Source organism: Photinus pyralis, unplaced genomic scaffold, assembly GCF_008802855.1.
Source record: "Photinus pyralis isolate 1611_PpyrPB1 unplaced genomic scaffold, Ppyr1.3 Ppyr1.4_LG1, whole genome shotgun sequence".
In the NCBI taxonomy this organism is placed as follows: Eukaryota; Metazoa; Arthropoda; class Insecta; order Coleoptera; family Lampyridae; genus Photinus; species Photinus pyralis.
In genome coordinates, this window is record NW_022170249.1 from 6,773,864 (window position 1) to 6,800,661 (window position 26,798).

The 26,798-nt window shown below is 36.1% G+C and overlaps 1 protein-coding gene across 2 annotated transcripts in view; it reads right to left on the bottom strand.

The window, feature by feature from the left end:
- Window positions 1–5,682: 5,682 nt before the first annotated feature.
- LOC116159543 (neuropeptide Y receptor type 2-like) overlaps window positions 5,683–26,798 on the bottom strand; it is a 40,313-nt gene continuing 19,197 nt past the window's right edge. For both annotated transcript variants that reach the window (XM_031472545.1, XM_031472546.1), the window contains exon 3: window positions 5,683–7,021. In XM_031472545.1, the coding sequence (XP_031328405.1) occupies window positions 6,074–7,021 (948 nt within the window). In that variant the 3' untranslated portion in view covers window positions 5,683–6,073. The remainder of the gene's footprint in view (window positions 7,022–26,798) is intronic.

Consider the following 26,798-nt stretch of genomic DNA (forward strand, 5'->3'; position numbering starts at 1 on the left):
ATAAGGATGTATTGAGAGGTATGATACTTCTGTGAGTAAAATTTTAGATGTTGCTTGCGCTTTTTTAATTTTCTATTAACAAATACATCCCAAGCATATCTGCCAGTAGTGCCAGTGGTTTTACATAATATAATATCCCAAGACATAGAGGAAATACTCAAGAGTAACAACCCTAACAAGTCTCTGTAACAACCAGGTGAAAATAATTCATTTTATTTTTGTAAAGGAATTGCAATTTTAGTTCTAAAAGTCTCGAAGGGAAGTTCAACCCTTTATGCAACAAAGTCTGTTGCACAGCTTTGGCTGAAATCACACCCATTAAAAAATAAAAGCGAAATAGATAAAATAACAGACCACTTGACTCGTTTGGAGAATTGATGTCCGTTTTACAAAATATCGTCTTTAGTAGGTCGATTGATTTAAGCGTAGATTAATCTGTTATGCCGCACAAACCCATTTAATTAATTGCCAGGGTGAGGGGTGATCCCATATAACATACGGATAATTAAATGATAAATCACATCAAACTGAAATTGTTTCGCAATATGTTTCGCAGTGCTCAATTGGATATATATTGGCAGTTTTTAAATAATAATAACGAATTTATCTATTAAATCTGAACAATGAAATATTTTCTTTTCAATCGCATTTTTGCCCGAACATATTGAAGTAAAATTAATGGGAAAATGTGGCGACTATAGTAAAAAGTTTAAAGCCAACTCCTAAGTACTTATTCGCCATAAACTGAATGTTTGAGGAAATTGCGTCGCATTTTCGTAAAAACAAGTGCAGGAAATGGCTACATTAAGGGGAGGGCGTTGAACTTACCTATCGATTTGTTCAATTCCTATATTAGGTACCTAGTTAATGAATAAATGACGCTTTTGTATGTTGTCCGTTCTACAGGCTTGTAGATATTTGGCAATGAATTACGATGTTCAGTAAGTACATATACCATTTATTCAGGTCCATATATAATTTGAAAGCACTATAGGACTATATACTTTAATTCTTGTGCTATTTTTCGCGTGTTTCTAAGACGTAATAAGGCATCAGTCATTTGACGAGAATATTCGGCATTCGTGTTTGATCTACAGTTCACGATCGACAGCTTATTAGGCGCTAATTTGAATTAAAAGGGGCGAGTGGTAAACCAAACACTGAATATAATGTCTTCAAAACAACATTTTTTTAAAGAAGCTTTTTATGGTATCCAAAGTACCTACCTATAAAAAATTTGCTACCAATCTCCGTACCTACTTTATATTTGTGGTCAGTGGCGTACTTCTCCATGGTCAAAAGCATATTTGCATAATTTTACCAGTTTCAGCATGTTTTTTTACGTTTTCATATTAAAAAAAGGTTCATTCTTTAATAGTACCTCGCAAGAAAAAGTGGTTTCCATTAAAAAGTGACCCTGTGGACACACACCACTGTAAATAATTTTTAAGCATTTCTTAAAATTGTTAATACAATAAATTGCTTTGACTAACACTAACAAAAAAATAACCAGTTTATCCTGTATATTAAATACTCTATGGGGAAGGTGTAGAAACTAATTACTTTGATTTATAAACCATTAGGGGTTTTTAAATAACTTAAGGAGGCTTAAGAGGCAAACTTAGCATCGACTTCCGGTCTAAACGGAATCTCGAAAATATTTTCGTTCGATCGGAAAGATGGATTAGAGGTTAATATGTTGAACGGTTTACGAAAAACCCCTAACTGACGCGTATGTGGTTTAGCATTCCCAGGATCAATCCACACATCAAGTAGGTAACTCTAGGTATACGAACATACATCTTTGAGCTGAGTTATCCTGTTTAAAGTGAGACATTTATTTCATATTTAACATTAGTTGAGTTTAAATGAATCAAACAGTTAATGCACATTTTGAGCAATTTAGTGTTATGTTGATATTTTAAAAAATGAAGGAACAATAAACATTTGGCCTCATATCTTTATCCAGTACTTTTTAATTAAACGATACCAAATAAACAATTGCCCTTCAAAAACCCCCAGAGGCACTATTAAACAATTTTAGCATTGGAAATGCTTGTGTTTTGTATAGGTATGAAGTTACCGGTTTCGTCAAGCAGAAAAGAAGACAGTGGTGTCGCATCAAGTGTTGATTGTACCGTGCTCGGCCGCAATCGGTAGATTAAAGAAAAGTCGCGGATACTGTCGATACGCTACTGACTTTATAGTGCGCAATTGTTTTCTTAATTCCAATCTAAAATGTTCGCATGTCTCTCGTGATCGTATTACAAGCATGACGTTACGACGTTTATTATTCCGAAAGTGTAAGTTTGCGACACGAGCGAGCTCGCGAGCGAGTGAAGCAGGTGATCCCGAGTGAATAAGGGTTATTTGTGTTCTACATATGGCGTTATACGGTTACCATTTCCAATGTCTCCGATGGTTGCATGGATTGCGAAATCTGTGAATTTTTTTTACATAGACTGACAATTAAAAACTTACAGTAGAATATCTCTCACAAACAATGGTACCAAAATTTTTTCTAGGGTGAAGGCGGAGTGTCAAAGAATGACCTATATCCTATTTTTTGTTGAGTAATTGCACTGTTCATAATTAAACACTTTGGAAATATTATGCGTTAGAAGATGATTCCTTAAATTATCCTTATTGTTGAAATGATGAATGAAAGCAATACTTGTCGTATCTATAACAATTGTTATTCATGTTGTTGTTGCCCTTGTTTGGTTTCTAAATATCTACCTGGGGCAAATTGAGATGAAATTTAGCTGTTATTTCATGTGTTAATTTGGATTAAATTACTAAGTTCATTTTCATAACAAATTTGACGTTGTAAGTATACGTTCACTTCTACTACATTTTTATAATAAAAATCCTTTGTAGAAAAGAATATCCTTCTATTTAATAAAAAATTCCGGGAAACCGAAATTTCTCATTACACACTTCTTTTATTGCAGACGTCTTTGAGAACCGAAAGTCATATTAGGTTCAATCGTTAGCGGCGAGTTGTTAACGGAGGTCCGCACTTTGGCGGGATGTGTTCTTGTGTAAAGACATCATTGGAATAATGCTAACCGTATTGACGATACATAGTTAAAAGTACCAAAGCGGTGACATTCTATTTGATTGGCTATGCCCAGTGTGCATTTCATGCAGCTTGATTCATAACTAAGATGTTAAAAGGGCGTTCTTTATTTTTTGAGCTTCATTGCCAATTCACGAACTGCAAATCTACAAATTTGATAAAGAATTCACATGCAAAATTTCATTGAAATCGGACCATCCGACAATTCGACGCTAAAAACGGTAAACCGCTACATATTGGTTAGGCTCAGATAGTCATGTGACTGGTTTATTGACTTGTTCCTATATCTATTAGTCTGCGCGCTTAGGTCCTAAAATCAGATAAAGTTCGCACCTTTAAGTGAAGCCCTTAAGTGCGGGTTGCCTACTCCTTTGGGTTCTGCCATAGAGTACTCTATGGTTCTGCTAAGCAGCTACGTGATTTACTGTTAGCTGCAAATTAGAGGTAAAATGGGGATGTTATTAAGCCCTATATCTTATTTAGTCGTTTATCTGATACCTATTGTGCAACCGATTTTATCTCTATTCGGGGCTGGGGGGGTCAACTAATTAATTACTTTGTTGAAAAATTTAACTCGATCCTAAAAAACATATGCAAAACTGTGATCAATTACCGTGTACCTAGTTCTAGCTTAAAAACTTTCTAAGAGTATGTAGAGCATCTGTTCGGCCTGTTTATTCGCAAAGAATGCACCGATGATATACAGCGCACTGATGTCGTCAGTCGTGTGAGATAGATAATAGCATTGAATAAAAAACACTATAAGAAGCCTAACCCCGTGGAAATAAAGCGGGACAGAGATTGAACTGAGAATATAATGGGAACACTGTTAAGTGTCGATTCTTGATGAGGAGAATGAGAATTTGCTTTACCGGTATTTACCGCAAAGAGAGTTCGGCGGTCACAACCAATGCGGGTACAAGGGATATGTCGCGCTTTCTTCCATAAGCGTTCGGCTTCTTATAGTGTTTTTATCCAATGGTAATAGGTATCCTCCCGATAGCCTGAAGAAGCCCATGAAGTTTCCCATGAAACGACGCAGCCAAAAGGTCGGCCGTATTTTGTACAAGACAGTGGCAATAGGGCAGATTTGTTCAGATTCGTGGCCAATGTTAGGGCAACAGTCCTGGGATGGCGTTCTACTCTGCATGGGGCCTGACGTGTTACCAAGCATAGAATATGAAGTGACCTCCTTAAGCCCATGTAACTACGCAGACACTCGCATGTTTCTGCACTTGTCAGCGGCCCTTCCGGTGTTTCCCGCGACACTGGCTGAAGATTTGCGGCTAGACATCGAAAACTTCTGGTGTACCTCCCTTCAGATTATTATCTGTTCAAAATTCGAGATCTTTGTATAATAGACAAATATCACAAAAGTTTATTCCAGAACAAAGGGATTTTCGTACTGAATTTAGGTGACAATCCCCATTCTATATAGTGTTTTTGAGTACAGGGTTAATAACTGTCGGAGTTAATACCCCCCTCCCCCCCCCTCTCAATTTATCCCTAATTTGCAGTTAACCATAATTTGCCGATTTTGCGCATAGCGAGAGGCTAAATAGTTCAGTCACATAAACTGTAAATGACCTAGACGCGTAGCAGCACTCAAAGGGGCAAGCAACCCGGACTGAAAGGTCGACAAAAATGGTCCAGTCATTAACAATCAACATTTTTGTATGCAACTCACCCTAACGTGGTGCCACGTCGGAACTTTAAGATGAAGGGTCAAAGATCACATATGCCAATTTTCATAGCTCAAAAGTGCGAAATTTTTTTCCTAATCTCCCAAACTACTCGAAAAATAAAAAAAGTTACACACCTAGTTATTAATTTGTTAACTAATCAATTTCGGACATACGCCAGAACACTACAACCTGTAACATGTGTCCTAAATCTGTAGAAAACTTGGCTGAAATTGATTCATAAATCAATGATGTTAGCTCTACAAATTTATAATACATGTATTTGTAACTGTAACGGTTTTCAAGGTCCTCGTGCTGTTCCTATTTATCTTAGGCATTCTGTATTAGGACCATTTTGAGCTGTGTTCTAATTGCAAATTGCAAGTCATCTAGTATATTACTAATTAACCTGTTTTTAGTATGATTGTTTAAAATTGTGTTTATGACAAGCTAATAAGTCGCCGCTTCGAACCACCAATCAAATCAAATCAAATCAATATGCAAAAAATGAAAAAGGAGTGGAGCAACCTGTATATGATCAACACATGAAACTCTGGATTTTTACTTGTAGGTACCACCAAAGTATCCCACTTGATTAGACCTGATTAGAATAACCTTTCTTTTGGCAGATTGTATTAGAGACATAATTGGCATTTTCTAATTTTTATAATAACTGCAATAAACGCTTGTTTATAAAGGTAGAGTAACGCGTGAATAGGCGCATTTACACTTCTTTGTCTGCTTCTATTGAAAGAAACGAGAATTAATGAAAAATCAATGTCGTATAAAAAGAAACTGCGTCTAAAAATAATTAAATTTTTCTAGGGTGGAAACTTTGCACACGTATTATCAACTGCGCTATATTTTGTGCGTGGGAAAGGTAGGATTCCAATGAACTGTGAACTCAAAAGTCATACAATTTTTTATATATTTTTAAATTTAACTTTGTTTATATATAAAAATAAGTACATTTAAGTATAATAAACATTTCAGCTAACGTATTTGCTACATTTCACCTTTAATTTCCTTCGATTAATCCAAAATAATAGTAATGCACAGGGACACCTATAAAGCTCTAATGGCATTCGACACTAACAAAACAATATAGGTGGCATTGTAAATAAGCTCGCTGATGAGATTTACACAGTCGTACATGGAAAAACTAAGTACAATTGCAAAATGAAATCATTCGATTATCATGTGCCTGCTCATTGTAAAAAATCTACTGGAATGTAAATTTGAAGGGGTTGTCTTTGGTCGATGCAACACTTATTTCTCCGATCTGATGCGATTGCAAAAACTGAGACACTTATATTAAATCGTTTGGGCTTTCACTAATAGAATTGACGTAACTTTGCTTTCTGGAAGTTTTGCTGGATCCTCCGAGATTTCTTCCGCTCGTTGGTGTACCTTTCACAACTTTTCCAACCATAATATTAGTTTGAAAGCACCACATCTGCACCAGGCAGGTTCGAAAACTGTCCGATAAAACACCATACAGTAAGGGATTTACAACTGTGTTTAGTAGAGCGATAATAAGGGACGCGACGAAATAAGTTGATCGCATGAAAAAGTTGGTGTCTTCATTTGGACGCCTTCCGTCGATGAATATCAGCAGTACCGCAATCGTTATCGGTAACCACATAAGCAATACTACAATAACGTTTAAAAATAAAATGCGTACAACACGAATGTGTTTGTTCAGTCTTAATTCTTCATGTTGGGATAGAGATCCGTGTCTTCCACCCGGAGAGCCAGAAATGTGACTATTTGATGAAAATTTTCTCGGCCAAGGTGCTAATATATCACTGATGCTGATTTCACTTTGCCTCCTAATTTGGTCTCGGTTTCCATAACCTTTCGCATCCGTCGTACTTACGACGACGCAGGACGCCGCCCAAGTATTTCTCGTGGAGTAAATCTTGTGGAATATCCTTTGGTAATTATAAACCAGTACAACCATCGGTAGCAGACAGGCGATGAGTATCAGAGGAACGACGAATATGAATGAGTAATGAACAGAGTCGGACTTTGGAAAAACGATCGTACAAACAATTGTATTCTTATCAATTTCTATCTCTCGAAACCAGAAGGTGACGGGAATAAACACCAACGATGTTAATAGCCACGTAGCTGCGGCGCATAGTGTGGCTTGTTTCGGCTCTATTTTCGATCGGTATGGTGGCACTACAATACACCTGTATCTGTCCATGCTAATCAAGCAGAGAGTCCATAGCATAACGATCCCAGAGACAAACTGTAACAAAAAAGTTTCATTACTTTTTGTATCTTCAGTTACTTTCTTTATGGTGTAAATTGCCCGACATATAACAAAAAAAGATTGAATGCTTTTCTCGTAGTACCTATCAGACGTTCGTGGGCTTAATTAAAGTTTTTTCATATTGATTACCTACGTTATTAAATTCAATATTCTATTATTAGAATAAATTTAATATAAATCGAATCATGTAGTTATGTTAACACCACTTTCATTAAATGTATATTATTATGTAGGGCGTTAAGCAATAAATGTGCAAATAACGAAATTTTCTAACATTCTCCCTTTGAGAAATTTATTCTTTTCCAGTAGGAAGGTTTTATGGCAGCACTTAAATAACAAATCAGAATTGTAAAACGGTGTTTATTAGAAACCTCCGACCAGGGGCGGATTTATACATTATAGCCTAAAGCAACAAAAAACAAGGCTTGCAAAGTTTGCATGATTGACGAATATTACATATAAAGATCTTGCGTCATCAATTGCATTACGTACGCATTGGTCAGAAGGAATCTGCACTTCGATTTTGTGCAATTGCGTCAATAAACCAAATTTTAAAACTCCGCTTCCGAATTCGGTTCCGATATAACCACTTCCGTTACATCCCTAATGCCTATGATAAACATCCTCATCTTGGACACAGTGTATAATCTAATTTAATGCGTAGGTATACCGTATAGCCCAGTCAAATGGTGATTTTTCCAAAACAAAATTGCGGAAGTTTTTTTCTCAACGGTTTTATATGTTTTCGAGGGTGCTGAATCTAAATTTTTGGTTTGCTGCCTTATAGGAGATCGGCTTCATAGCCAAAACCGCAAAAAATCGGCATTTTTAAGCACTTTTTTTAGTTGTTTGCTTATATCTTAAAAACTACACGTTTTTTGAAGATGCGCGTTCTACACAAAATTAAAGCAAACAAAATTTCCTACAAAATGTTATAGTGCATTTTGATTTTGTGTTAAGCGGTCTTCGCGCTAGAGCTCAGTGAAACACAATATTTTTTTTTCACAAAAACGTCTAAAACGCCCACTTTCATCTCTTGCAACAAAAGATATCTGGCATATTTAATCTTCTCACAAAAGTTTTGTATGAAAAACATTAATATATTTACAAATTATTAGGTAGTTACATTAAACTCAAAATAAAGCTAACGAAATGATTGAAATATGTGCCCAGGATCATCATTCCTTTGAGAGACCTGACGTCATAGCCGCAGTTAATTTGTACGTTTCCGTTTTGTTTTACGTCGTCCACTAGAAGGCCCAGGTAAAGGGTCTTGGGCAATCGAAAGTCCAGACAAAGAGTCAGGAGTTGTGGAAGGTCCAGGCTGAATAGTAAATTGTGACTGTTCTTCCACTGAAAAAAACATTACATTGAAAAGTGTGACGCTAGAAAAAACTAAGTAAAAATTCATAATAATGATGCAAAATCTTATATAAATTGATACCTTCTGTCTCTCCAGCCGCTTCAGGCCGTAAGACTGGAATTGGCTCATCCAGATCCAGATTCGCATTCTGCATCGTATATATCGTCCATGTTGGAGCACGACCCTTCACACTGCTGGCACAGTTTTTTGCAAAACAGTCCTGCCCGCTTACACTCGCACCGACCTAGGCAACCTCTCTTGCATTTCCAAGATATAAGCTGGAGACTCTCCGGAGTCTGAGATCTAGATGTAGTAATGGGAACCAATCCATTTCTTGTCAACTTCCAACCCCGCTTTTCTGGATCCAAGTTAGTTTCCTATCCACTGCTGCACCTGATGAAAAACCCTAAAGGCGTCTTGTTGGGCATACCGCAAAACAAAAGCAAGCGGTCGCCATAGGAATGAAGTGTTGGGAGTGATAGACGCGCCTTAGGTCCTCTTCTACGTTGAATTAAGTTTTTTGTTGATTACTTGTTTATTCCTCGATTTGACAGAGGTGGTACTGGGCGCTTTTGTAAAAATTAAAAAAATCGTGTTTTGTTTAGCGAACCCCAACGCAGGTACCGCTTATCACAAAATAAAAGCTAAATAATGTATTTTGTAGGAAATTTTATTTGCTTTAATTTTGTATAGGGCGCCCATCTTCAAAAAAACGTATGTTTTTGAGATATGAGCAAAAAACTGAAAAAAGTACTGAAAAATTAATAATAATAATAATAATAATAATAATATATATTTGACGGACAATAATATCCATTATAAAAATTACAAATAACTTAACCATACAATTTATGTTCCAGTTCTCTCCGGAACTTCGAGAATGGTACACTAAACATGTTAATATTAAGCCCGTTTGCATCTGAGCAAATCTTATCAATTGGTGAAAACATGGCGTAATTAGTTCTATGCATATTAATGTAAAATAATTTCTTGCTGCTAGTTCTTTTGATGGGTGCCAGAAAATTTAGATTAGATTTAATGGTTTGATGTTTACCATGACCCTAATTAGTGAGTAGTCTATGCTATCAACATTATCTCCTAATTTGTATGCCAAGAATCTTAACAGCTTATTTTGTACTTTTTCTAGTCTAACAGAGTGAGTTACATAATATGGTCACCAGACAATTGAACAATATTCTAGAATGCTACGGACAAAAGCTATGTAAACAGCTTTAATGCAAGACACACGCTTAAGCATTCCACACGACCTTTTCACAAACCCTAACATCTTTAGTGCTGTATTAACAGTAATATTGATGTGATCAGTAAATGTAAGTTCGCAATCAAAATGAACACCTAGATCTTTAATTAATGTCACATTTTCGAGTACTTTTTGCCCTAGGCAGTAATTGAATTTAATTGGATTTTTTATTCTGTAAAAGCTGATGGATTTGCATTTACCTACATTTAACTCCATTTCATTCAATTTACACTACTTCTCCAAGTTATCAAGGTCAAGCTGCATATTAAGGCAATCTTGCAATGATTTGATTTCAGTATACATTTTAAGATCATCAGCGAACAAAAGGTATTTACAGTGTATTACGAAATCACATACATCATTAATAAAACAATTAAATAAAACTGGAGACAAATGACCACCTTGAGGTAAACCAGATGTAATTTTGATTTTTTTGGTTTTAAAATAATTTTGTATCAATACAGTTTGTGTTCGTTCGGATAAGTAGCTAGAAAGCCATACATTAAAATTACCGGACACCCCCATTGCATCCAGTTTGGCAAGCAAAATTTTGTGAGACACCCTATCGAATGCTTTAGTAAAGTCCGTGTAAATGGCATCCACTTGTATACGATTTTCCATGGCATTGAGTAAGTGGTGTTTGTACGTTATTAAGTTGGTTTGTGTTGATCTATGTTTCACAAAACCGTGCTGGTGATCGGTCAATAAACAATTTAAAATGGGTGTAACTTTATCAGAAACGATTTTTTCAAAAATCTTTGGTATTTGTGAAATTCTTGATATTGGCCTGTAATTTTGCACTAATTCCCTATCTCCCGCTTTGTGTAATGGTATTAAAAAACTTTCTTTCCATTGTATAGGAAAGTATCCAGATTTAAGTGATAGCGAATAAAGGAACAGCAATGGTTTTGCCAAAGTAAAACGGCACTCCTTTAAGATTAGTGGTGGTACTCCATCTGGGCCGACACCTTTTTTAGTATTCAATTGTTCAAGTTTTGTGAAAACATCATTTGCAGAGACAGTTAAAGTATTTAAATGTACAGTCTTAACATATTGAAAATCAGGTACACAAGTATCACGCACATTTGGATACACCGAATCAAAGAAATTGGCAAAGAAATTTGCAATTTCGCACGGATCATCTGTAACACTACCATTGTAACACATACTGTTAGGTAAGGAATGGCTTCGTTTAGAGTCATGTACAAATGTCCAGAAATATTTAGGGTCTGTGTGAATATTATTTTCGGTAACATTAATATAGTCACTGTAGCACTCGTTTATGAGTTTATTGCATTTAGTTCGTAAACCACTAAATATTAAATAATCACCAGACAGGCGCGTTTGTTTATATTTTTTATGAGCAACCTTTTTCTGCACAAGAAGTTCTTTTACATGACGTGAAAACCATTTAGGAAACTTAGAAGTGGCACTTTTCCTTCTAGGTACATATAGTTCAAAAAAATGATGCAGTAGTTCATAAAAAGACTGTACACAAACATTCATATCACAGCTGGAAAACAATAAATCCCAATTCACTAGCGAAAGGTGCAAATTCAGGTTTGCAAAATCACAGTTTTTAAAATCATAATAAAAATAATCAGCTTTCAGCTCATCAGCACCAAGTTGACATGATTCAACTATTAGACTGATAGGGGGATGATAATGATCAATTGGAAGTAAGAAATCCTCTGCTGTGTGTGTAACCAAGCTAAAGTCATTTGTAAACACTAAATCTAGAATTACATTGTAATCATTGCGCACGTTATTTACTTGATATAAATTTAGATAGGCAAAATGATCAGCTACTATAGTTCCTGATTCATTTAATTGGCCCGTTGCATGAAGACCATATTGGTCGTTGATCCACTTGATATTGGGTAAATTGTAATCGCCACACAAAATTAGCACGTGGTCGGGATACCGATTAAGAACATTTTCAGTTGCAGTACAGTGTAAGTCGTAAACGTCTGAATGTGAATTGGGTGGAATATACACATTACCTATGATGTAACATTTACCGAGAAACATAACCAATACGAAAATATGCTCAACATTATCGACAGTGGTTGAGATCAATTTAGACATCAATGTTTTATTCACCGCGATAAGTACACCACCACCACGTTTTAAGTTACTAGTTAGGATATTACGATCCTGCCTGTACACGTTGTAATTACTACTAATTTGTAATTCACTTGAAGAAATATCCTGGTTTAACCATGTTTCTGTAAGACAAATAACGTCGTAATTAGTTGCAAACACAGACTGCATTAAATTTTGCATTTTAGTTCTAATACCCCTAACATTTTGGTAATATACTTGCATGGTGGATTTAGTTATTGCTTCGGTACTCCTAAAAAAGAATTGTTACTAGATTCATTACGTCTCTTAAAATCAAATCTCTTAATTCCAACGCCACTTGGCCAAAAAGCAGGGTTATATAACTGGTCTTTAAATGAGAACGGTGCACTCAACACAAAACATTTATTTTGACTTTCTTGCGATGGTAGTTCTTTGACTGAAACTTCGACGTTTTCAAAAGCAGAATCGCTTTTTACATATTTCACAACCGCGTCCGCTGTAACAGATCTTTTAATACGGTGTAGATATATCCATACCTTCTTCTCCACGCCCAGGAATTCTCCATCCGTATTATCTTTCGTTCCTACTTTTTTAATTATTGGTTTAGATTGCCGCACTGCTGTAACATGATTTGAGCTTTTTAGAGCTTCGTTATTAGTTGGGGCTTCTGCTTCAAGGTTAAGTTTTGGTGTAGTTCGTTTCGTGTTGCCAATCTCAAAATTTGGTGTTACAGGTGAGGTGACGTTTGCTTGTTGATAAACAGGTTGTTTACGTGACAGGTTTAGTTTAACATGGTTATCTTTCTTTATCACTCCAGAGTACGTGAGTGCAGGAATACTTTGAGCAGCACTGGTCTCTATAGTAGTTTTATTACCCGATAGGTGCGATATTTTCTCCAAGAGTAATTGATTGTTTTGCTTTAGTATTACGTTCTTATCCTGTGCCTCGGTTACTAGTTGTTGCAGCAATTCAATTCCCGTAAGAGAGTCTTTACGGCGTTCTCATTTTTAGGGTTAGAATTTGAACAGCAGATAATTTCCGTAGTACTAACTTTAGTAAAAGATTTTCTCATAGCACAGCTTTGGTGATAAATAGTGTGACAATTTACACATACACACACTTTACAATTAGATTTACAACATTTAAAAACACAATTTTCGTCAGTTTCTTTACCAGACACTTCATCTTCATCGCCCGCCATTTCCAATTTTTTGCGTATTTCGGTATGAAGCCGACTTCCTACAAGGCAGCAAACAATAAATTCGGATGCAGCACATTCGATAACATATAAAACCGTTGATAAAAACACTTCCGCAATTTTGTTCCGAAAACGGCAGTTTTAAACACACATTTACTGGACTATTATGCATACACCGTCCTTTGAGGTGCATTTCATGAATCAGACCCTGCAGACGGCGTCGTTATTAATGTACAAAGTATGCAACTGTCACTTCTTACACTAAAAATTTTTGTCATAACTCCAAATACCATACACACTATTGTGCCTCAATTTTATACACACTTTTAGTGTAATTAACAACTATTGTGCTACTTATGAAAATCTCGTTTTCTATGATATTAATACCTTAAAAAAAATCACAATTTAGAATCTAAAATTTCGTAATCTTCTTCGAATCTTTTCAAAATCTTCCGAGAATATTTTTAGAATTAAAATCATAAAATTTGTATAGATTTTTAAAAACCCTTGATAGAACGTTTGGAATTTTTAGAATCTACAGAACCATTACAATCCTTACAGTCGCTATAGAACCTTTTTACAATCTCTTTGAAGCGGTATGGAACCTTCTCAGAGCCGTAGTACAATATTTTTAAAATTTTGGAATTTTCTTATATTTTTCTTATTCCCCCTGTAATCTTCTCAGAACGTTTCTTGGTATATTCTCCAGCCGATTATAAACCTCTTATAGTCAGGTCTACTTTTGAGAAAATCCAAATGCTAGAACTATTTCGTGCAAAAATTGAGTTACGTAACTGGTTTCCCCCTATTTGGACCGCGCTGAATCCAATTCTGCCTGTTGTCAAGTCTAAAAATGGACCGGAAAAGAGATATTCAAGATGGCGTCCAATATGGAGGGTTTTAGACCACCATGGCGTACTCCCCGTCTAATTAAATTTCCGATTTTTACAGTTCAATGGCCTGGACCCACGTTTTTGGGGCGAAGAAAGACGATGGAAGGATGCCGATTTTCTACCTTTCCCAGATTGCTCTCAATTTTAAGATTCTCCTATTGCGAACATAGGTTTCGGATCATAATTCCTTTACTATAAAAGATACCGAAAAAAGTCTTAGAGCAAAATTGACCACATTTACCGTCGCCATATTTCTAAAATACTTTTGATCACCAGGGCTGTGCTGTATTGCAGTGGCGTATCAAACTTGCATTTTTTTAAATGGAATACCCCATATTTTATTACTGATTTAGAACGTAATTTACAAATACTTATTTTTCTATGTAACATGACTAAATCGCACAGGCGCCTAATTTTTGAATTGAGGCACAGGTTAAGACCTCTTCCACTGTCATATAATTTTTTTCAGGTACTTTATCGAAAAAATAAAATTTTTTATTGACCTTCACCAAATGTCATATGTTTTTAAAATTTCCATTGGCAACCCCCTAAAAATTGTACCTCTGGGTAGCCAAAACTATAAATTTTCCACTGATATAAACAAAACCACCCATTCCAAAAGAAAATTTCAGAGAAAAACCAAGTCGCAACGCACAAGTGGGGGTTAGTTATTTAATTTTTTTGCTAGGCTACGGAGCGACCTAGGCGGCGACTGCTCTATTACATCATTCTAGTTCCTACTTTCTATTTTAGAAACGGTTTTAACCATCAAATGTCACATAGTGTTATCTTAGTTTTCAAAATAATTCGTCCAATTTTCACTATGGACCGTTATCCAAATTATGTGTTGTTTTTGATCTGTTTGTAATTTATGCCAAATAACTCAAAAAATTACCGGATATAGGCATACCGAATATTAATAAAAGCGGCCCTAAAATCTACCTTCATTTCTGGTATCTGAAATAGTATAATTGCAATTTGAAAGTTTTTGACATTTTTTAATTGCTAACTTTTAAAAATCCCAGCAGCTCTGGAAACTTTTTCAAGACATTCGCCGTTCACTCAAGAAATTCCTTAGACTTTGAAGATTTGATTATAAAAAAATTTTGAACGGTTTAAGAGATATGAATTTTTGTACTGTAACTTTACAAACTTCTAACGTGAATCTCCCCGTACAATTGCCTTCTCTCTGTAAATTTTATCTATATGGAGATTTCAATTCATTTGAAGCGTGCGCGTATTTTGGCAACCGTTATAAGACGTGTATTGACAGATGTAGGAATATTACCTACCTAGTCAGTGGTTTTGATCTCGGCTGAAGTAAAGAACTTGAATAAAAAGTAAACGACACATTTGATTTTGAATTTGGCATGTTACGCTGTAATTTCGAAATTGATGACAACATTTTAGGAAATGGTGGAAAGTCTCTTCCAAAAGATCTTGTTTTTGCATACTTTCAAGGCAGTCTTGAAAAAGTGATCGAGTCTGTGCACAATTAGTTCGATTTAACGAAGTCGTGCACTGCACAAATCGTTTAAGTTTGATGGCACCTTTCCAAAACACGTTACATAAACGACAATTTAAAACTCAACTCTTGAGTATTTTAGGGAGCACTAGAACCCCTGTGGCCGTTAGACAAAAAGTATAAAACAAAAATACCCCGATGTTGTTCTATGTCGCCAACCTCTCAACTATTATCAATGCTATTATCATAGATTAAAAAAAACAATCTATGCTATGCTATAATAAACCAAGACAACAAAGTCGAATGTGAAAGAGCTGTAGAAATGATATAAATGGTGTATTTGTGATCTGTTGTGGGTATGAGCTAAGTTCTCCAAATAATAACGACACGGTTCAATTCCATATACTTCTTTCCATTCGCAATATAAAACAGCTCGCTTTGAAGCTAATGCATCCGAGAATACGACAAAAGGTAACGCTAAGGTTCAAGATGGATAGTTCTAGTCAATGAATAAAGCATTGTTTCACATAAAAATGTCACTTTCACATCTCCTGAAGAATTATTACATTGCCATACAAGCAAACAGAGCAGTTCTATTATTTTAAAACATCAGTGTTTGGAGATTTTCAATTTATCAAAGTGGAAAACGAGAATTTTGTTATGTCTATTGTCTCTTTCGTCAGAACTTGCAACGACCAATTCATTTTTAATAATCCTCTTGTAAAGATGTAGGTACTACACGATTTTGAGGTGACATAATACCTTCTGCAGGGGCACATCTAAAAAGGATTATGCGGGTTACTCTGTAGTTGGGCGATAGAATAAGATACGGGTGGGGGGGGGTTGAGCAATAAATAAATAAATAATAGCAGTGTTTTATTCAAATAATCATTAAACATATCGAAGGTAGCAAATACACATACAGGGTGGCCCACTGAAAACAGTCAATGCCAATTTTGCCAACTTAACGACAGTTTTGCAAGAAACGCTCGAACACGTGAATTTTAGTTTTGAAGGGGACACCTAAATTAAGCAATACTACTTACATAACTTTAACTCTGAGGAAGGGGTGAATTGCACCCCAAAAATTTTAAATGGGAAGGAGTAGTAAATATTACATAGATCGAAAGGAATGGATTTGCAGAGCGGTTTTAAATGTTTATTAAGTACGCGTTGAAGTTGAAATAATTGAGAGCTTGTGTCAGAAAAGAACATCTGACATAAGTGCAATAAGAGCGCAAGCAAGGAAGGGAATTTGTGAAGGCAGAATCGCCATTTTAAAAAAAAAATGGAAACAATTTCTACCCTTTGCGCTATAGTGTAAACCGTCATTGTTTTTGAATTTACCACAAAATTAAACAAGTTAATTTAACACATACACTTACAAAGTCGTTTCTCATTTTTAAACAACATTTGACGTTTTTTGATTTTTCTTCAATATACACTTATATGACGTTTTAGTGTTGTTATTTTTCTGGAAAGTGGAAAGGAAAAAAGGAGAAAATTTTGTAGCTAATTTTTAGATTATGAAAGGAAACTTAGCGAGTAAGCCCAAAAGTACAAAAGAAGTAAAAATTTGAAAAAAACGAATAGGTATTTGAGTAACTTTTTTGTAACACAGTTTTTTTGTTGAAATTTCCATTTTCATTAATAACAAACTCTATTTGTAGCAAAACCGGCTGCAAAGATACAAGAACGAAATAGTGTGATAATCATGATAATCATCTTAATTCCCAGAAAGGCGGAATAAACGACTCGTCAAGTATTTATTCCTAAGCTTATTAGATCACAATCGCAATCACTACGAATTTCAGGTGCTATTAAAGCGCTTGTGTAAACGTTAGCTCATAAAAGCAAAGGTAGGATTTAATTATGCGGGCCCACTGCCCAACGTCAACAGGCCAATGTTGACGAGCGGGATTTAGTATTGTAATAGGGAAACCTAATTGTAACGCAAAACGTTTAACAATGTAGATGACAGTTGCAGGACTCAACCCACGTTTAATCTGCTGGCCATTGACAAACTGATAAATTTCTTTGACGCACTTTGAATAGGGCCCTTCACTCAACGATAGAACCTTCATGCCTATCCAGAGTTTAATAAAAAGAGAATTCTGCAGAAAGTTCAGGGAAAGCTAGAAATCGTTCCTTTTGTGCTTTTCGCGAAAATGTCGAAATTTTCGAACTTTCTAAAATACAAAACTCGAGAACTGCTTACTTTACAGAAAATTGTGATTAAAAGAATTAATTGGAGAGCACGCAGTTCTGCATCGATTGAGTACTAATTGCAAGTCGAGCATGTTATAAAAATTCCCAGAGAATTGTTGCTTTGCGATCAATTATCCGTTAACGATAATCCCAAAATAAGTAAGCAACAACAATATCCAGGATTAACAAGTTAAAAACGTAGTGACTCACAACCGAGGAAAGCGCATTTTCACCGCACAGAATCAGTCGGAAAGGACGTGACTAATCTAAAATATCTTTTGTCTGGTCTCGAGGCTGTCCTACACCGTATAAGAAAGACACCACAACGAAAAGTTTAAACTGGAGAACTAGTAGTGGTACAGACAGACAGACGGGCAAGGTGCGGACAATAGCGTTCATTTTCCGTTTGGAAAATGCGCTAAAAAGTGACCCGTTCGTCGAACATTTTTCGCGCCATTAGCTTCTGTCGTTTTTTGCATTCTGTAGTATTTGGAATTTTTGTGACGAGTTAAGAGAGGGGAAAGAAGGGGAATAAAAATGGCGTTGGAGAGAGCGTTAGAGAGTTTTGTTTCGTTTTTCTTAATTAATAAAATATTAAAAGGAAGTGGGTTTTTACACAAATTTCAGAAGTGGGATTAATTGGGATCAACTTAGATTGTGCATGGTGGATGATTACGTGGTAAACGTTTTGGTGTCGCAAAACGCTGGAGTAATAGTGGGTCAATGCGTGTGCAGGTGCTTGTAGTAGTTCGCCTTTGAAGAATTCCAGTCTCATCTGATCACGATGGAATCGGGTGCAGCCGCAATAGGAAAAGGCGAATCTATTCAACAAGGCAGATCCGTGGAAGCAGGGCCAGCAACTCATGCAAACGAGAGCGTTTCAAGTGCGCAGACAGAGCGAAGTTATTTGAGTTGATGACGACTGAAAATTAGGGGCGCGGCGAGATGTTTGAAAGAGTGTTCGCGCAAATGGCCCTGAGGCACGTGGATATTACAGTGGCACCAACGCCGATGCGGAAAGCGGCGCAGCAGTCCCATCATGTCATGCTCGATTTGATGAAGACAATAGAGATGAATGACGAGGAGAGCAAATCAGACGGCGAACTTTGGTTGAAGGAGCATAAAACCATGCAAATGTTACACCGATTGCCTGATCCTTTTACCTCAGAAACTACGAGAACAGACCACAAAGGAGGTGCAAGGTTGAAAAGGAAGATTGTGTCATAGGGCAGTAAGAGAGTGGCAGCAAATAAGGGCGTCAGCGAAAGAGCAATCAAGGCGGTACCGATTGATGCAAGTGAGAAACCTAAAACCCCAGGAAAGACCACCAAGAATGACTCCAAGTGGAAGTGCTTTAATTGTGGCGATTCGTCATATTTTTTCTAGGTATTGGACAGGGGATTGGATAAAAGGGAACGTTTTAAGTGGATTATTGTGTCCCCGGTGACACAAAATCGTCCAGGAGGACGAAAGGTCAGGAAAGGCCGTGTGTTAGAACTTCTTTCGCGCCTTTAGCTGTTCTGTGGTATTTGGAATATTTGTGATGAGCTAAGAGAGGGGGAAGAAGGGGAGTAAAAATGCGTAGTTTAGAAATCAGCGTGAAGACGGTACAGCATAGATATCCTTAAACTGCGCGGACAAGTCGGCGCAGTGTAGACGGTAGCTCCGTTAGCGATTCATTTTGTTGACAGCATGCAAAAATTGACCAGAATAGTACCTCCTCCATGACAATGCCAAAAACTGGGCGAAATATACAGATATCTCTGCACCATGTGGACGCTCTATAATTGCAACGTTTTGGTTCTGTCTTAAGACTGCGCAGGACAAAACTTAGAGTCTGGACCGGCCTTTAGAGAGTTTTACTTGGTTTTCCTTAATTAATAGAATACGAGTATTAAAAGGAACTGAGTTTCTACTTGTAGAAAATAGCTAACACGAGTGAAATCGCTCCAATGCTATAAAAGATGGGCGTACAACTTTTCTTTTCAAATACCTTTTAATAAGAACGGATTATTACGTTTCGCCTCTATTACAGTTCGCAAAATGCGTTAAACTCGCATTAAACTTAATCAACAGGTTATCGATTTTTCTCTTATCGAACACATTCACACCCGCCCATTTTATAAAAAAAATAATAAAATTTAATAAAATTTAACGCAAAGGAAACACCTGCAAATTCCATACAATTTAAACGTGTTATCAAATTACATAAAGCAACCAATCTTGCTTGTCCATCTGGCTTACACTAACTAATTAAAAACGAAACCATCTACCGCAGTCTTTCTCAAAAATTGTGTAAACTAATATTGCTAACACCGCAATATAATTAGCTAATTTATAACTCTCGCCAGGAAAGATTGCCGGTCACAGCACACCTTGTGTCGATTTACAATCTTTGTTTTTATTAAGATGCGAGCGACTTCTGGAATAGGATCGTGCTAATGGTGAATAAAAAGTCTTTTCGTTCAACATTGACATGATACTATCTCGGAAGTCGCTAGCACTTAACGAAAAACAGAGATTGTAGATCGGGATCAAGTGTTCTGTGACCGGCAATCTTTCCTGGCGAGAGTTATAGCATATATTGTATCTATCGTATCGTTCAAAAACAATCGCTAACTTGGTTAGATTTTTATTCTTTCTCTACATTTCGGAATTTTGGCTCACCACAGTTAACCTCAACTGAAAATTTAGTACCTCTATCTGCTTCGAAATAAACGCAATCTTTCCTCTCAAATTTTTAGGTTTGCTAAAAGTAATGTTCATGAATCAATAAACATATTTCATAAGAACGTAAACCAATGATGAATGATTGCATCGTATTAATCAAGCTCCACAAATGTTGAATGAAGAAGAAAACGAGTTTCCAACGTTTACATGCCTTATACACCAATGGTGTTTGTACGACGAAGTATTTTCAATGGGATATTTTCCTGGATATTTTTGACCTCAAAAGTTCAATGCATTTCGGTTCCTTATAATAATCGATGCCCTTATGTTATTACAGGTCGTTGCTTTTGCGACACATACGCAGGGTTTTCCCGGGAAACATCGTACTACCCACTTTACCAGTCTCTTAATATTAAATGTCGTACCTACTACTTTGAATACTTATTGAATAAAGAACTTTTAGAGACTGTGGGATATTGCATTTGCAGATAATTTACGCCACTATAGGTATAAGAGCACAGATGTAAATATGCTCATCCCGGTATCAAACAAAAGCTATACTTTTCTCAAGCGTAATTTCTCTGTTAAATTCCACAACAAAGGAAAGCCGTTCAACAAACATGGGCGTTAAATTACGAAACGCAACCATCCCTAATTGTAACTTTCATGATGAAAATTTAATGTACCTATTGTTCGCATTGATCCAACCATTCTCAGACCTATAACGGCTCGAACTCTTTAAGCCTATTGACCCATTTATTGGGCTTTAGTATCTATTACGTTTATATGTGATCTATTTTTCCCAATTTGTCCCGCATAACCGAGAGTGACGGGTTGGAAGTAAGCATAAACTTAATAGCGCAGTGTTATCACGCACAACTATGAGAGTTATTTGTCAAATCGATTATGTCCATTTTATGGGTCCTCATCAATTTCCTTTTCGTCTAATGCAAACTTCATTGACATATACTTATACGTATACTTAGTATCACAATTGTGTCAGAGATCAAACGAAAAATGTTTAGCTGCAATCTAAAAGATGGTGGAGGTGTTTTTATTTATGTTAAGGGCGTCTATAAATATTGACGTTAGGACTAGACAAATATTTGGAGTAGAAAAGTGTATAATAAGGGTACCTGTCCTAGTTCTTCCGAAAAGACCTTTCATACTCTAGGGAGTTTACCTTCTCTTTAAATTAAATATCGTACACCCTGGGAAATTCTAAATCGAAGCTTGTAGGTAAACAAGAGTGGCAAATAAAAATAATCAGAAGGCCGTTTCGGTGAATTCTATTTTTAAGCATCTGAAACGTGGAAGATGTCACCATAATTGGCAATCGCCGCTAGTTAAATGCGAAGAACTCATTAATTGATTACTACTTCATTATTATCAAGTTAATGCTACCGGGGCACACACGGGGATTAGTTACAGTACCACTAAAAAGATGTGAGGAGACGTGAACCACATGAATCGTGGCATTTTTATTTTTCTACATATTTCCCTCCTAAACAAACGCACTTGGATCAAAAGTGCTATTGTATCCGTTTTAAAGAGTTCGTCAAAATACTGGTTCGCTTCAACGAATAGAAAAGGAATCACGTTACAGTGAAAGTTAATCCAATTTCATGCGAACAACACGGCCGGCATTTTTTTAGCGTATTTTCCAAAAGGAAAATGAACGCTATTGTCCGCACTTTGTCCGTCTGTCCATCTGTACCACCACTAGTCCTCCAGTTTAAGCTTTTTAGCGCATTTCCACAAAAATAAAAAAAAAATGCGCTATTGTGGCCACTTTGTCGGTCCGGCTGTCCGTCCGTCCGTCCGTCCGTCCGCTCGTTTTGCGACGCTACTAGTTCTTTATCTTAAGAGCTATTGTTCTACTTTTTTCGCTATTGGGTTCGTTATGGTGTCGAGTCTTGTACCAAGGAAGGAATTTTTTCTGTACCGCTTACAAAAAAAGTTATTGTAAAAAAAACAAAAACCCGTTTTTTACATGTTCCATAATTTTACACTTTTGCCGTTTATTAACGATCCTAGAGATCGTTTATAATTTTTCATTGCTATCTGTCGTCTGCCTGTTGGTCTGTCCGTCTGTTCTTTTGTCTGTCTGTCCATCTATCTGTCCGTGTGAACGATAACTTTGTTTAGAAATGTTCGATCGCTTTTACATCTCCGTTAGTTTTGAACTGAATTGCATTAAATTCAATATGGGCATAGCTTTAGCCATATAATACGCAATGCCAAAAGTTGAATCGAATCGATTCAAAATTCACAGTGCCCTTTCCGCATCTCGACCATTTATAAACCGAATTGCAAACTTTTTTACTTATAAAAGTATTTGAATGAAATTTGATACATAGGCACTTGAAATAAAGGAAAATCAAACGCCAATTTCAAAATTTGGTTTTGCGCATGCGCAGTGCCAACTGTTTTATTTATGGAAGAATTTAAATGAAATGTGATACATAGGTACGTGGAATAAAGGAAAATCAAACGCCAGTTTCAAAATTTGGTTTTGCGCATGCGCAGTGCCAACATTTTTATTTATGGAAGAATTTAAATGAAATATGATACATAGGCACTTGGAATAAAGGAAAATCTAGCGCCAGTTTCAAAACTTTATTTTGCGCATGCGCAGTGCCAACTTTTTTATCTATGGAAGCATTTAACTGAAATTTGATACTTAGGCGCTTGGAACAAAGGAAAATCTAACATTAGTTTCAAAATTTAGGTTTGCGTATGCGCAGTTCCAACTTTCTTATTTAGAAAAGCATTGAAATGAAATTCTTCTCATAAACTGAAATTGAAGTAGCACGTCAACAATGGATTGCCCATCTGCAATGCTATCTTTCATATTTGTGGCCGGATTTCTACGATTTTAACAGAAGTTGCATCTTACAAATGGGAAATGAATGCAAGTGGAAATGCGCTTTATGTAAATCGTTTACGATTACTTTTTAACTTGTTTGGTGTGGTTTCCTTCTTATACGGTGTAGTACAGCCTAGAGACCTGAACGACAAAAGTTTATTTGGACTGATCACTTTCTTCCCAAGTTATTACTTATTATTATGTGCGGTCAAAATGCGTCGGTCACGACTGACCACGTTTTTAACTTGATTTATTCGTAGAATTCAACGTCAAACAAATAAAATGTAAATAAGGCCACGGGACAACCCAAACCGGCGAACATAGAGATTATTAAAGAAAATGAGAGTTGCGTTAAAAGCATTCAAATAATAACCAAATTAAAAGTGTCTGTAACCGTATGAGACCACCAAGCAGGCCTCTTGGCGCCATTGATCATAAAACGAACATCGTTAAGGTTCCTTCGAACGCTTTATTTTAGCAACAGAAACGTTTCGTTCAGAATGGATCCTGAAAAATTACGTGGGTGGGTACGGTGTTCCAAAGGTTTTCCAATACACTCACCTGAGAAAAAGACAGTGAGTTTCCTTAAAATTTTGCAATTTTAGTTTTGGGTTGGGACGGTAGTTTTTGACGTTTTTCCCTTTCTGCTTCAACATTTAGGTTTATATGTTAGAGTTTTTATTTCATAGTTCTTTATTTTTCCGCTAGATGTCATGCAGATGTAGTTAATCGTAAGGTCACTAAATATAGAAAGTACTGCAATCCATTGGGCTCGTGTGTTAGAGAGAGAACGCATGATTTTTGCCCAAAAATGGCGGAAGTTACCAGAATCTAGTAACTTTAATGTTAGGGATTGTTCCACATGTTTGGAGATATCTGTATATATTTTTATAAAACATGACAGTACTATGAAGTTAGGTTATAAAAAATTACAGCTATTCAGATTTTATGTGTCAATTTTTTTAAGTTGGCAGCAAATTTGCCCAAAAATGGCGGATGATTGTGGTACTTTCTATATCTAGTGACTAGTTAATCGTACAGTGACTTTATAGAGACAGTCGTGACAATAGTGTCTAATTTTTGGTTGGTTGTTGAGATCGGTGGCCATGTTGCATCGAGTTTCACTAGGTTTCAATGAGGCTTACTCAACCGTTGCGAAAATCACGTCTTTTGTTGGAGCTTGAGGTTGAACGTGATTTGGAAATACTTCGAATGGATGTAAAGACTATACTAATTGTATACATAGCCACTTGGAACAAAGTAAAATCTAACGTTAGCTTCAAAATTTAGGTTTGCACATGCGCAGTGCCAACTTTCTTATTTATGAAAGCATTTTTTACGATTTTAAGCTGCATCATAAAAATGGGAAATGAATGCAAGTGGAAATGCGCTTTATGTACACATCGTTTACGATTGCTTTGTTAACATGTTATATATTATATTATGTATAACGTTTCATTAATGTCAATCTGTCAGTGATGGCAGGAGTCACTATAGACATTTGGAAATGTCAAAAAATGCGGCCGGTAAGGTGACGGTGCGGCCGATAAAGTGACAGGTGAGGCCAGTAAAGTGACAAGCGGCAGGAAACGTAGTCTGCTCTGTCTCTGTCATGGAAACCAAAATTTCCTGACCGAAAGTAGGTATAAAAATGAACGTTTCGGGACGATTTTGGGTAAAAAAAATTACCCACGTCAATAACTGTAAGTTAATTTAAATTTTTTGATTTACATAAAGTAGTGGTCGAATATTTATTAGGAATTTGCGTAAGAAATTTTGGTTACGTGACGTTATTCAGTCTCCCAGCTACGATCATGAAATTATAAGAATGGCTAGGGGGCACGTTAAGTAAGCGTTTTAAACAAAAAATGTGTAGAAAAACTCCGAAATTTTCTACAATCTTAATACAAAGTTCCCATTATTTCGGTGAAATGTTTGATTATGTTACTCCATATACCATGATTACTTTTAAGTCGTAACATTCCAACTTCAATTTCTTATTATTTTTCCAAGAATTAAAAATCGTTAAAAAATGGTGTATAATATTCATTTCTAATTATATCATAATATCAGTAGGTAGTTCTCTACATCTTTACATAATTCACCTGTACATTACTTACAGATGAGCAAAGTGTACGTACTTCTGAAGATTTTCTATTATAATTTGATTGCACTTCATTTTTTCAATCATATATGGTACGATTGGTCCGTCGAATCCGTAGTCTCAGACCGATCGTACGATGAATCGATAATGTACGCCAAGTTCATTAACGATCGGTAATCGCAACAAAAACACATACAATCGTTAGTATCGTAACGATGAATTAATAATATGTCTCTTTGCGATTCGATGTGTGTACCAACGTATTGAATTATTTGAACACGTTATCGTTTCGTTTCAAACATGTAAATCATCGTTCAAAGTTAATCGGCGATCGATAACAAAGAGACGGTCTATGGAAGGTGTGAAAGGTGTCCTTTCCCTTTTCCAATAATAAGGCAAACTTTGCTAGTCCCAGCTAATACAAAAAAGGCGTTAGATAAAAAAGAGGCGGTCTATGGAAGATGCGAAAGGTGTCCCTTCCCCTTTAGAATGATAAGGCAATCGGTGGTCTATAATGGAAAATTAGCTGTCACTACAGATTTTTCAGTTTTACCAACATAAGAATGATGAAATATAAGCATTGTAACTGCCTATGCGACTTCTGACGCAAGTGAAATGACATAAATTAGCGTGATTCTTCAAACATACTTCTCGATGATCCAAAATTTTCGTTTTTCAATCCACCTTTTATTGATCAGGTTTATCGCAGTCCACCTCCACATTACGATGGTATCAAATGTTCTCTTATCGAACACATTAACCTTATCACACCTGTCCAGAGGTGATTATAAAATGTAACACATTTTCAAATTTATATAATTTAAATGTATTATTAAATTAATAAAACAATCGTTCGTACGCGTTCATCTCGCCTACGTTACTCTAATCCAGGATGAAACCATCTGCGGTGTGGCCAGTCTTTCTCAAAAACACAAAAAAAGTTGTTTGTTAAATTGTCTTAATGAATATTGACTTTATTGGTACCACTGGAAAGCATTTTTCAGTAGCTTTCCAACGATGTGTCACAAGTATGAGGTTGCCATTTAGGATTTTTGAAGAGAGGAGCTAAGGGGTTTAGGGGGTTGTCATTCTGGTTCCCCCTCGATACCCCCGAAACGGTTTTGCGCGATTTTCAATGTCTTCTTTAGTTTGGAAAATATGCCCGACTATAAGGTTTAAAATTGACACATCGTATGTACTCGTATAGTATAGTCGTGTCGGTTATTTTTCAAGTTCCACACAGAAATGAGATCTTGGATATCAATTTTTGGATGACCTTTTATTTCTGTTAAACACCTCGAAAACCTTTTTATAACAACATAATACAATTTTTTTTGTGAAAATGACTTCCGGTGACAAAATGAATCTAATTTTTACATTATACTCGTAATTTCAGGTAATCATTTGGGAAGTCGGAGTTATTTATTTCTGTAATAATTATTTTACATTACGCGACGACCCAGATACTTTATTTCTTTGGTAGTGAAAAATGGTTTTAGATAAACGCTTGGCCCTATCAGATTCAGTTGTGAAGGGGACATCTTTTCAAATACGAGCACAACCCCTTAAATTTTGATTGATCATGAATTTGTTATTTGTGGATACTCTACTCTACTCTACTCTACTTTTTGTCTTAA